The 12,008-nt window shown below is 54.3% G+C and overlaps 1 protein-coding gene across 3 annotated transcripts; it reads left to right on the forward strand.

Moving 5' to 3' along the window:
- Window positions 1-39: 39 nt before the first annotated feature.
- On the forward strand, window positions 40-12,008 carry LOC102738405 (HPS4 biogenesis of lysosomal organelles complex 3 subunit 2). 3 transcript variants are annotated; one of them, XM_081810867.1, is made up of 9 exons: window positions 40-1,208; window positions 1,648-1,764; window positions 3,158-3,252; window positions 4,916-4,988; window positions 5,891-5,927; window positions 6,635-6,731; window positions 7,369-8,299; window positions 11,252-11,423; window positions 11,881-12,008. In XM_081810867.1, the coding sequence occupies exons 1-9, from the start codon at window positions 1,071-1,073 to the stop codon at window positions 11,991-11,993; spliced, it is 1,773 nt and encodes a 590-aa protein (XP_081666993.1). In that variant the 5' UTR covers window positions 40-1,070; the 3' UTR covers window positions 11,994-12,008. The 3 variants fall into 3 exon arrangements, with proteins under 3 accessions (XP_081666993.1, XP_081666994.1, XP_081666995.1); XM_081810868.1 differs by having other exon boundaries at window positions 52-1,208; window positions 11,291-11,423; XM_081810869.1 differs by having other exon boundaries at window positions 1,176-1,208; window positions 1,648-2,155.

Genomic DNA, 12,008 nt, shown 5'->3' on the forward strand with positions numbered 1-12,008 from the left:
GTCAAAGGTCCTCTTTTTCCCTACGGATATCCAGTGGTTCCAGCACCATGGTTGAAAAAACTCTCCCGCTTGGATTCCTTTGGTTCCTTTGTTGACGATCAAGTGACAACTGCAGTGGGGGGGGTCTGTTTCTGGGCTCTCCTCTTTTCCATCGATCTATTAGAAGATCCCATCCAAGTACCGCACTGTCTTGAAATTGGATAGTCTAAGTCCTCCAGCTTTATGCTTTTCCAGGACAACTTTGGGTATTTTAGGTCCTTTGTAAGTTTCCCTTGTAGAATCAGCGTGTCAGTTTTTGAAGGAAAGATGGCAGATGATGATTAGAGTTACATCCAATCTATAGATTAATCAGGGAAGAGGTAAGCACTGACCGTGTGCCAGGCTGTGGATTACATCAGTGAACAAAACAAAGATCCTGGCCCTAGGGGGAGCCTCCATTCAGAGGGAATGCGTCTGTTTTCTGCCAGGGTTTTTTTGTTGCTTTAAGTTTCTGGTGATTCCCTCAGGAAAGATTCCTACAGGTGGAGTCACTGAGTGAAAGAATACAAACTTTCTTCAGGCTCTTTACACATACAGCCAGATTCCTTTCTGACCGAGCACATGTAGCAGTATTCCGGGGCTCTAGAGAACGGTGTGATGATCGGTCAGTTCCCTCCCCGAAGTACTTGACCCAGCCGGGGAGACGAGAATGCCATTCATGAATTGGTCAGAGTCCCGTCCAGTGTTTGTAGTGAAACCCTCATTAAGCATCCAGTGCCCAGATAACAGTCCTGATAATGTAAGGGCTCAGAAAAGACATCAGCATTGGTTAGAGTGATCAGAATGGGCACCACGAAGGTGCTGGAATCTGTGGCAGGCACCGAGGGGACAGGAGAGCTGTGGACAAATAGGAGAAAGGAGGGCATCCCAGGTGAGACAACATGAGGAGATACAAAAAGTACTTGTTGTCTTGGAGACCAGCTGGGCTGGACGATGTGGGCCTGGGGCAGACCCATCGGTGAGTCAGTGAATTCGAGCTCTGCAGAGCCCCGGGTGCCGGGTTTTCACGCTTGTACTCAAAGCAAAGGAAAATGTCCGTCTTCTGGTTTCCTTCTTTCCAGGTCCTGGGCTGTGCTGTGGAGCTCCCTGACATTAGCTGCAAGCAGTTTCTGGATCAGCTCATTGGAGTCTTTAATTTTTACAATGGGCCTGTTTCTCTGGCTTACAAGGTATGGAGATGGTGGCGAGGCGTTTTCAGCAAACCTGATGTTGCCAGAACACAGCGTTACTCTAGGGGCTGTTCTACTTGGCGTAAATACAGCATATCTAGCAACAAGGTCAAGGGGCCTTGGAGCCCCTGTCAGATGCCTTTGTTCCCCAGTGGTGTAGGTCACATCCACTGCAAATGTCTGTCCCCATGTCCTCCTCCCGGGGACTGTTGGAAAGAGCAGGTTGCCACCCGCCCCCAGCACATGCGCCGGGTCTGTGGTGGCTGAGTTCTCAGGGGGCGGCAGGTGGGGGGTCTCGTGTGCATAGGAGGTTTAAAGCGGGCCCTGCCTTCTGGCCACTTTCCTGTGTGAGGAACGAGTTTTGTAGGAGTAGGGAGCCTTGCCAAAGGGTGTGTCTCGCGGGATCTCAGACGCTGACCTCAGGTGGCTCCCGTTTTAGGACCGCTCTCAGGAAGACCTGTGCGCTGAATGGGACACCTTCATTGAACAGATTCTGAAGAACACCAGTGATCTGCACAAGATATTCAGTTCCCTCTGGAACCTGGACCGGACTCAAGTAACACCCTCATCCCCCGTACCCATTTCATGTAAAGGAACAGAGCCCGCATCCCAGACCCACACGCTGCTGTCCCAGTGCCCTCTCCCACAACTGTTGGCAGACGGTATAGTGAGACAGTGCTTGAAACGGTACGAAGTGTATACCGTAGAGGGGGTGTTATTTCGCTAGTGTCCCAGAAGCGTGGAACTCTGGCATCTGAGGGTCCCCGTCTATCTTGATAAGGATATTCTACGGTTGCCTTGTGTTCTCAACATCAAAAATGCCCAGTGGTAACATTTTAAAAACGAGGTCTCTCTGTCTGGGAGAGAGTGCTTGGGAGCCGTTCCATCGGCCTCCGGCTGCTTGTATGGCCAGCCTGACTGCCCGTTGCTCCGTGGCCTTGATCCTGGTGAGCATCACATCCTCATTGTCAAGGGCCAAAGGGAGACGCGAGGCTGTGCCCCCTTAAGAAGCCCCCGAGGAGATGTGTGGGCCGTGCGCGTGTCTCACTGCAGGAGCTGAGAGGGTCCCTTCAACAGGGATGTGGCGTCGTGACTCTGCCTTCACAGAGCCCGACTCCGGCTAGAATTGGGGGCGGGTTTTCCTGGCTCCGGTTGGGAGAAATGTTTGAAGTGGGCCCCAGAGCTTTGCCGAATGGCTGGCTGGGCCCGGGCACTGTCTCGAGAATGTGAGAGAGGAGCGTCAGCTCCACAACTTGCTCCGTTGCCACGGAATTCTGATGGCGATGGTGTCGCAGGTTCTAGCTGCCAGCAGGAAACAGGAAGGAGGCTTTTCGTCACTGCTGGCGACTCCTGACCGGGTTCAGATCCTTCTCTGGTATTTTTAGGGACTTGTAGGCACCTGACTCCTTACAAGGACCCTGGAGCTGAGGAGTATTTCTCTGAGTGAGAGCCCACGATGTTTTCATTGCCTGTTACGGGACAGAGTTATGAGGCCACACGAAGCCAGCTAGCTCTGTGGCAGCAGGGCTTGTGCTCCGGAGGGAGGGGAGCGGAGGGGTCGTGTGGTTTTACCTGGCACCGCAGCCTGTGTTTGAGGGGTAGGCTCTCCCGTCCGCTGCCTCCCGGTCTCAGTATCGAGTCAGGGTCTGCTGAGCGGAGACCTCCCTTGTCCCCTGTGAGCGGCCATAGGCCACATTAGCCACACCTTCCTGCTTCTGCAGAAGCCGCCCTGTTCCAAGAACTTGGCATTTTGCATCGTCTGCAGTTCTGGGTATAGAGAGGTGGAATGCAGACCCACGACGTGACACAGATCTTCCCACGTGGTACCTTCTCCTTTTCCCCGGTTTTGGCTTAGCACCCGTCCCTCCACTCTGTAAAGCCTCCCCGCCTTCCCAGCTTGGCTGGTGGCGAGCATGCTCACTTGTGGCTGTGCTTCTCGCCCTGCACAGGTGGAACCCCTGTTGTTGCTGAAGGCAGCCCTCATTCTGCAGGCCTGCCAGCGTTCACCTCGCATTCTAGCCGGCTGCATCCTCTATAAGGGACTGTGAGTAACGCCAGACACCTTTCCCTGTAACACAGAACTGACCAGCCCGGCCATCTCCAGGTCACCCGTGGGGAGCTCTGTCTCTGGCCAGTTCCAAGAAGGCTGTTTTGGCAAATATCAGGTCGTTTAGATTTGACCTAGGGGACATACTTGTCTTTCAGCAAAGCCAGGAAATTAGAAATTATGTCCACAAAAGGGTTAGGAATATGAAAGGCAGTTTTGGAGAGATCCACGTAAGTCTCAGCATGGGGCATCCCCAGGTTACCAGCGGCCAGCACTGTGGGTAAAGGGGTGTGGAAGCCTGCCGTGGACCCCTCCTGCTGCCCGAGGCTCCGGGGCACTTGGCTGTCGCCAGCCTTGCAGAGCGGCCATACCTGCTTCTGCTCGGGCTCCTGCTGGCCTCTCGGCTGGGTCCGTCGCCCGGCTGGCCTCTGAGATCTCAGCACACCTCTTCACGTAGTTGGAGGGCATTGGAGCGAGCCCGGTGCCCTCAGGGCCCTTCCACGCTTGGTCCAAGGCAGCTCTCCTCCTGGGGGCCCGCTGCTTGCACCCAGAGCTTACTGATGACTGGATGAATGTGTGACTGGAGAAGTTCTGGAGGCCTGATGGGCTGGGTTTCCAGTCCTGGCCTCACTTCCCGGCCCTGTGACCCCAGGCTGGTTGCTTGCTGAGTTTTCTCTACCAGGAAAGAACGAAATGAGAGGGCCAACAGAGAAGGACCTACTGCTTCCCAATGGCCCTCGGCACAGCACACCATCATGCCTTTCCCCTTTGCTCACGATGATGGTTCTGAACCTGCTCGTGGTGCCTCCAGGCTCACTGGTGGCATGGCATCAAGCATGATGTTTTCCTCCCTTGCTCATGGCACATTCTCATACACCTTATGTGTGAACAGGGTCTCATTGTGAAAAACAAAAAACAACAAAGAAAAAACTGAACCAAGACAGAAACACACAGAGCGCAGTTCCCAAGTTTCTCTGAGCCCAGACGCACTGTTAGCAGGTGGAGGCACGTCCTTTGCTTTTCCCTGTGTTTCCGGCACCTCAACGGACATTGCTTCTGTTTATTTTTGCTGCATCCGTTAATGGGATCACAGGGCTCCTCAGCGTGTATGGTAGAGATTTCTCTGTCAGTCCATGCTGGTCTACTTCATTCTTAGAATCGCCACACACCTTTTGGTGTTAAGGCTGTGCCATGATTTCCTTAATTACTCTCTGTTTGATGGGCATTTGCGGGGTTTACCCATTTCTGTAATGATTTTGCCATTTTTTCGATAATCAATACTCTTCAGCATGCATCTTGGTACAAGGCAAATCAGAGGGTTTGGACATTTTGAAGTTCGGTAGGAATGGCCAGAGTGCCCTCCATAAAGGGCTTTGCCAATTGAAACTGCCACCGGCTGTGTCCCCAAGATCTTTTTTTTAAAAAAATATTTTATTTATTTATTTGAGAGGGAGAGCAGAGCAGGGAGCCTGACACAGGGCTCAATCCCAGGACCCTGGGATCATGACCTGAGCCGAAGGCAGACACTTAACCGACTGAGCCACCCAGGTGCCCCCCCCGCCCCCGCCAAGATCCTCACCAGTTAGGGTGTTAGGAATCTTTCCAATTCAGAGTCCTATGATGTATTTTGTCTCATGGTGTTTTTGTTCCTGTGACCTAGGATTGTTAGCACCCAGCTCCCACCCTCCCTCACGGCCAAGGTCCTGATTCGCCCAGCTGCATCTCGGCACCAGGTATTGTAAAGCCCCCTCACCCAGCTGGGACACTTTGTCCAGAGCGTCTATTTTTAAGCAAAAAAATAGAATTTTATATAATGCAGTTTCAAAGTATTTTTTTAAATGCATAAACTTAAAGGAAAATATGCCTCAGATTAACAGTATTAGCTTGTGGGTGAGGGAATTATGTGATTTTTTGGAGGGGGAGAGGGGAATTATATAGAGTAAAATTATATAACTTATATATAAAATACGAGTTTTTTAAAAAGTCCCTAAAAAAGAAAGAAGGCCACATCATTTCATAGGAGTGCAAGCCATGCTGGCTAGAAGAGTTTTTGGTTTTTGTTTTGGTGGCTTATTTTAGAACCTTTGGTTGAACTGTCTGGAAAGCTCTTTTGAGAAAATTCCTAATTTGGGAGAAAATTAGGATTGTCACCTCGATTGTGAATCGGAATAAGCCAGAGAGCCTCTTGCATAACCTTTGGTTTAGGTCAGATCCTTTATCACAAGGGTCACGGGGCGTTCACATACCTGTTGAGCTGGTACGTTCCACACCAGGGCTGTGGCAGGTGCAGGGATATGGTGACAGATGTGTTCTCCGGAGGCGTAAAAGGTTAACAGAAATCCTCACTTTCCTTCCCAGAGGGAGGGAAACAGCAATCAGAGCGTGAAGCCTGATGCACATTTGGGGGGGAAGCTGCTGCTTGTGCAGGGTGCAGGTTCTTGCCTGACCCCGGCCGTGGTGGTGAGCAAGCAGCTCGGGGGAGCTTCTGTTCCATCTGCTTTGCTGCTGGCGTGCGGTGGGGGCCAACATTCTGGGCCTGGCTAAGTTTCCCGAACAGATGGCCCGGCGCAGTCATGATTGGGTCGGGAGGAGAAAGCGGTCCCCGGCGCCAACTTCTGTGTGTGTTTATTTGCAGAGAAGACCTGCAGGAGGGGGTGGCCCGCAGGAACGGGGTGAGTGGCAAGGTGCCTCACTACATCTTGAGAACGCGGTCTGCTATGCTGCCTGTCCCTTACACAAGTCATGGGAGAGGCCAAGCAGTCCCATGGGTTATCTCATCTGTTCATAGATTAGGAGAACAGACGAGAGCTTTAAGGACAAAGTTAGCCATCAGAATCCTGATCGTAAGGCTCATGATTTTAGATGTACCTTCTAAATCCCTGTTTTCAGATGCTCCCTCCCTCATTGTTACGAGGCTGCTCAAACTAGGTCCAGGGGATCCTGGTTAGGAGGGGCTAAGATAAATGGCAGCGGCCAGAAAGACCTTCTGCAGGATGTGGAGGTGTCCCTGAGACGGTTATTTTGTTTTATTTTGAAGCCCAAGTTAGGGCAGATCCCTGTTGTCGGTTGGAAGTGCTTTTTTCCAGCTTTTATCTGTTTTTGTTTTTGTCTTTTTTTAAGTGCCACTAGATTTTCTTCCCCCCAAAAGTCACTTTTCTCCACAGCGAGGAGTAAAGCTGCCCGTGAGGGCTCCTTGCTTGCTGGGCACGGAAACGGTAGCTATGGGTTCGTGTCTTTTGTTCTGGGCTGAGGAGCATGTCAGAGCGCTCCTCTCTGAGCAGGCGTGTGGGTTGGATGCGTCCCCCCAAAGTGCGGTGACTGCCCCTCCATCTTCCCCAGCCCAGGGCTGAGCCCTGTCCGTGTTGCTTTGTGATTCCAGGAGCGGTGCTCCCCCCGAATGTCCGGATCATGCCTGTGTTCCTGACCAAAGAGGAGGCCACCAGTCTCCACGAGTTCCCAAGGGAGCAGGCAACGAGGTACCGGAGCCACAGGGGTTCCTGGTAGACCGTGCTGGAGGGACTCCCTCAAGTGGGTGTATGCACACAAGCCCCTGGACATCCTAGCCTTCCGTATGCCATATTCCCCACGCTCTGCCGTGGAAGGAGCATCTGGGACTCGAGCATGTAGAACAGGCACCTGGCATCGTGAGACGGCTGTGGGTTTCAAGTCCCAGATCTGTCACCTGTCAGCTGTGTGACCTTGGGCAAATCCATTCCCTGCCAGAGCCTTAGGGTTTTCGTCTGTAAAAGAGACCCAGTGATAACCTACTCCATGGGCTCGGTGTTAAAATGGGAAATAGTGTACGTATGGTATCCAGTCCAGGCCCTGACTCAGAGCAGACTTGCACGTGGGGCTGGCTCTCACGCAGCGGGCCCTGCTGTCTCCAGCAGGTGATCTGGTAGCACCGTGTGAAGCCCTGAGGGCCAGACAGTGCCTTCCTTTCACTCCTGTGGTTTGACCACCAAGGCCTCTTCAGCTCTGTGGCCTCGGGCACCCACTTGTCACCAGTGGCCCTGCTTTTTAGGGAAGCGGTTCTTTAGTGTTCTCCAGGGAAGGGCACCTGCCCTGCATTTGGCCGGGCGCCCCTCCCTCAACGTCTGCCTTGTTTGCCAGCCCTGCTACAGTGCCGGCTGGACTCCAGGAGTGCTCAGCCCAGCAGCACCCACAGCCTCGGAGCACCGCTGCCCCGACAGACAGTGCCACTGGCCACGTGGAGCCCACGGCCTGGATGCTGGCAGCCACTCCCAAGTCTGCATGTCCTGACGTAGCATGGCCAGATGGCAAGGCGGAGAACGGGCTCTTGGCTGGCCGTGATCTGGAGAACGTCAGGCCTGCAAAACTGCACAGCCCTGCCAGGGACGAGGGTCCCGGTCTTGGCTACTCCCTGGTGAAGGAACTTCGTCTGCCCTTGGCGGGGGAGGAGCCAGACTTGTCTGCCATCCACATTCCAAAAGCTCAGGAAACGGCAACAGCCTCAGGTTATTTTGCCCTCCCGAATATGGGCGCCCCAGATGGTGGTGGTCCTGCCTTTGAGGAATTTGTCAGGGACTCTGGTGACCGGGAACCCGAGCCACCTGACACCCCGCCCGTGGTCGTGGCCATGGCCATCAGCAGCCTCCTCTCTCCGTCCACTCCTGAGATGCTCAGTCAGAACGGAGCCCTGGAACAGCACGACGGCCTCCCAGAGGACAGCAGCCTAGCCCCCTTTCCCAGGGAAGACCACCTCCCCAGAAGGACAAGCAGGCCTCAGTCACGGCCTTGCTCAGACTTGAGGCAGAGAGGAACCACACTGCCCGTGGGGGACCAGGGCGTGGAGCAGCGTGTTGGGGTGCACGACAGCTGCTCAGCACCTGGCAGCTCAGACTTGGCAGAGTCTCAGGACGACTACGGTCCCTCCGCACACGGAAGTGCCCCAAGGTCAACCCCAGCATCCTGTGTGGGCCTCGTGCCAATGAACCTCTACACCCACAGTGTTAACGGGCTGGTGTTGTCCCTGCTGGCCGAGGAGCCGCTGCTGGGTGACGATGCTGCCATCGAGGAGGTGGTGAGTGTGTGCAGGCCTGGCTCCCGGGAGCGGGGACGAGCAGGGCAGGTTTTCCCCTCCGGCAGCACCGCGCAGGGCTGCAGGACCTTGTAGGCCATCCCACCTGCTTTCCACACGCGGAAGACGGTCGTGCCTACGGCCCGGCTTGGCTGGGGGTGAGTGAGTCCAGTGCAGCGCACAGTGCTGGGGGCAGAGGTGTCCCACAAAGTCAGTTCCCTGGCCCTTTGCCACTTCTTCTGTTTTCCCAGAGCGCAGGGCAGGGATGCTCTGGCCTCCCCCGCAGCAGCGTCGGGGTGCTGACGGGCCCTGCCCTTCAGGTGCAGCGCGAGCAGCATCACACAGGTGAAGATGGGGAGCACGGCCAGGGTGGTGCCGCGGCCACCGCCACCAGCTCCGGTGGCCTCCCTTCCCAGCCTGGGCGGCTGTAGGTTGTGTGTGGCCTGGAGTCTGTACTCTGCCCGAGTCACAGCCCGGATGGGGAGTATCGCAGAAGGCTGTGCTTTCCCTCCACTGAACCGTGGTGATCTGTGGCCCCTTCCTAGCGGGTTTGGGACATCTGAAATGCTAACGGGCTCCAGAAGGCTCCTCTTAAAGCATTCCAGCCCCTTCCGCACTTGGGGCAGCGTGAACTGGCCTTCTCGCAGCCTAGGCCCACGCTGGAGCTCCAGTTGCTATAGTAACAGCCTCGCCTGGTTGGCAGGGAAGTGGTAGCAGGAAGAACAGGAGGTTGAAATAGCTGCAGGGCAAATGGTGTCCTGGGGCTTGCCTTGTTTCTGTTCTTAAATCTGTATTATTCTGAGGCGATCTTATTAGCATGCAGGGCTCAGGCTCAGTCACCTTGGAGCTTGCAGAGGAGGGAAGGCAGTTTCCTCTGCGCCGAGCCCCAGGTGAGAGGCTGCCCCTCTCCCGGCCTGCTGGCTTATCTCCGCTTTCCACAGTCTGCACAGCACCCAGTGGTGGTTGCGTTGCTTCCTGCACCTCTTTCCCCGCAGCCGTGAGGGACTTACCCTCCCCCTTCCACCAGCACCCCGGGGCCCGCGGGGTCGCGGTGTTCCATCTCTTGTCTCCCTGACGATGCCTTGGTACTCGGGGCCTCTTCTGCTTCGCCCCAAGCTGCAGACAGGTTATTTTGAAGGCCCAGCATTTGGATGCAATGAAGTTGGATATGCTATCTTTACCTCCTCCCGCCCCGCCCAGAAGAAAGAAAAAGAAAAAAAAAAATAGCATAGGCTGCTCCTGAGGAAGGAAGTAAATTAAAATGTAGTCTGCATTCAGTGGATGCTAAAGCCTTGATGTCTGCTATTCCAGCCAAGCCTGAGCGCAGCACTGGGGGTAGGCACCGAAACTCCCGTTTTACCAGGAAGAAGACAAAGTGGAGGGTCCAGAATCCTGGCGTGTTCCTTGTCTCCCTGCCCCCTCCCATCTGCTCCCCCACTGATCTGACCCCGGAGTGATTGGCCTTGGTTTGTCATGCAGGACTCCTGTCCTGACACAGCGGCCTCCCTGGGCTTTCGTGCAAAGGAGGGTTTGGTGTGGGACAGGCCCCAGGAAAGAGATGCAGTGTAATGAAAAAGAAAAACTCCTCTTTTCTAAAAACAGTCGGGACTAACTAACTTTGATCAGCTTGCTGGTTTGAGAGCGGGCTTTATTGATCAGGCCTGAAGGCTGTCTGTTTTATAATTGGGAGAGATCTTTTATTGCCTTTTTGTCCTGGAACTGCATACAAAATACTTGACCTGATTTCCCCTCTCCTGCTGTCAAGAAAAGCAGGTCCCCTGCAGCATGGTAAACCAGTTCAGATAGGACAGTGAGCTCCCCCACCACTTTGAAAGGGCTCCATGATCATATTATACACCACCAAGGGACCCTCGTGTCATTTGCCATCTTGTCTTTCAGTGGATGAACTGCCACCTCTTTATGTTTGCTGAGGGTGGGGACGGGGAGCTTGGTGGAAGGGGGTGGGCGAGGGGAGCAGCCAGGAGAGGTTGCCAATGGGTCTGAGAAAACAGTACGCTCACACCAGGGGGCAGCATAGAGCCACTGATAGTTTCCTGCTTGAAACCCAAGATAATCTTACTGACCTTCAAATACAGGGATCAGATCAGTTATTCATTGCTACAGTGGGACTTGGAGCTGTCCGTGTACAGTAGATGAGGCCTGAGGTTAGTGCCAGGGTATTAGTGTAAAATACTTCATGAAAATGCACCCCTCCCCCGTGAAACGGGTGCTTTGGGAGAAGGTGTGTTATTCCGCACATCATGGCACACGCTGACATTCAAGCCACTTGCTTTACTACTGACTAGAAGCTGGAGGATCCAGGAATTAGCCCGGCTTCGTGTCTCCTGGGGCTGTTGTGAGGGTCATGTGTGTGCTAGTGTGTATCAGGGGTTGGCAAATGTTTAACGTAAAGGAACACCTGGCGCGTGTTTTCAGCCTTGTACAGTTTCCCGGCTCCACTGCTGTAGTGCAATCACCGTAGACAACATGTAAATAAACGGAGTGGCTGTGTTCCAGTAACACGTCGCCTGTGGATACAGAAATCCGAACTTCGCTTTCTTCCTTAGCTTTTCTGTTCGCCTCTATTTTCTGATTTTTCTACAATTTAAGAAAGCATCAGAACATAAGGGCAGTGCCTGGGTGGCTCAGCTGGTTAAGTGTCCGACTCTTGGTTTTGGCTCAGGTCATGATCTCAGGGCTGTGAAATCGAGCCCCGTGTGGAGCTCCGCACTGGATGTGGAGCCTGCTTAAGATTCTCTCTCCCTCTGCCTCTCCACCCCCCACGTTCGCTCCCTCTCTCTCTTCCTCTGTCTCTCTCAAATAAGTAAATCTTAAAAAAAAAAAGAACGTAAGGGCAGGAGTTACTTCTCTAAAAGCAGGTAAAAACACCAGTCAGAGTTCTTTCTGCTACATCAGGTGGCCACTCGGGTAATCTTCGGCTCGTTATTTCCTAAGCACTGGCCTGCTGAGGTTAACCGTGCCGCCCCTTTCCAGTACCACAGTAGCCTGGCGTCCCTGAACGGGCTGGAGGTCCACCTGAAGGAGACGCTGCCCAAAGACGTGGCTGCCTCCCCCAGCAGGACGTACAGCTTCACGCATTATGACCGCATCCAGAACGTGCTGACCGGTAAGGAGAGGCGCATGGGGCCCGGGTGCCTCGTAGACAGGGGTGGGGGTGAGGACTCGGGGCCGGCGCCCCCAGGGTTGGTGCTGTGCCCAGAGTTGTGGACGGCAGTTAGGATGCTGCTTTCTCGCTTGGGAGCCAGCTCCCACTGAGTTTAGAATTCGACTGGCAAACACTTCCTTACTCATTTGTCTTTTTTTGGTTGTTTCTCCAACATTTTGAGAGAAGCACACACATGTTCAAATATCTGTGATAAGGTCTGCCTTGAGATTTTGGTATTCATGGGCAGACACCAGTGCTGCTCATTCTCTGTCTCATGGTGGCAACCTGAAGGGGCCCAGCACCCTGGGTGCTGGCTCTCATGGCCCTGAGCCCCCTGCTCGCCCTGCTTATAGTGCTGGGGGTGGGGAGGGTGGGGGAGGAGTCCGCTACCCACAACTTCTGTGTCCTCTTCCGGAAGCAAACCTACCACAGGTGGCCACCCCCCAGGACCGCCGCTTCCTACGGGCCGTCAGCCTCATGCACTCGGACTTTGCCCAGCTGCCTGCACTGTACGAGATGACTGTCAGGTGAGTGTCGTTCCCCTCC

The sequence above is a fragment of the Leptonychotes weddellii genome, unplaced genomic scaffold (genome assembly GCF_054177405.1).
Source record: "Leptonychotes weddellii isolate Sample4059 unplaced genomic scaffold, ASM5417740v2 HiC_scaffold_4102, whole genome shotgun sequence".
Classification (NCBI taxonomy): Eukaryota; Metazoa; Chordata; class Mammalia; order Carnivora; family Phocidae; genus Leptonychotes; species Leptonychotes weddellii.

Coding starts and splice junctions, on each gene's coding strand:
- LOC102738405 (XM_081810867.1), top strand. CDS start 1,071: ATGTCCGTCTTCTGGTTTCCTTCTTTCCAGGTCCTGGGCTGTGCTGTG. Junction 1,765..3,157: donor GGAACCTGGACCGGACTCAA/GTAACACCCTCA, acceptor CGCCCTGCACAG/GTGGAACCCCTGTTGTTGCT. Junction 4,989..5,890: donor CAGCTGCATCTCGGCACCAG/GTATTGTAAAGC, acceptor GTTTATTTGCAG/AGAAGACCTGCAGGAGGGGG.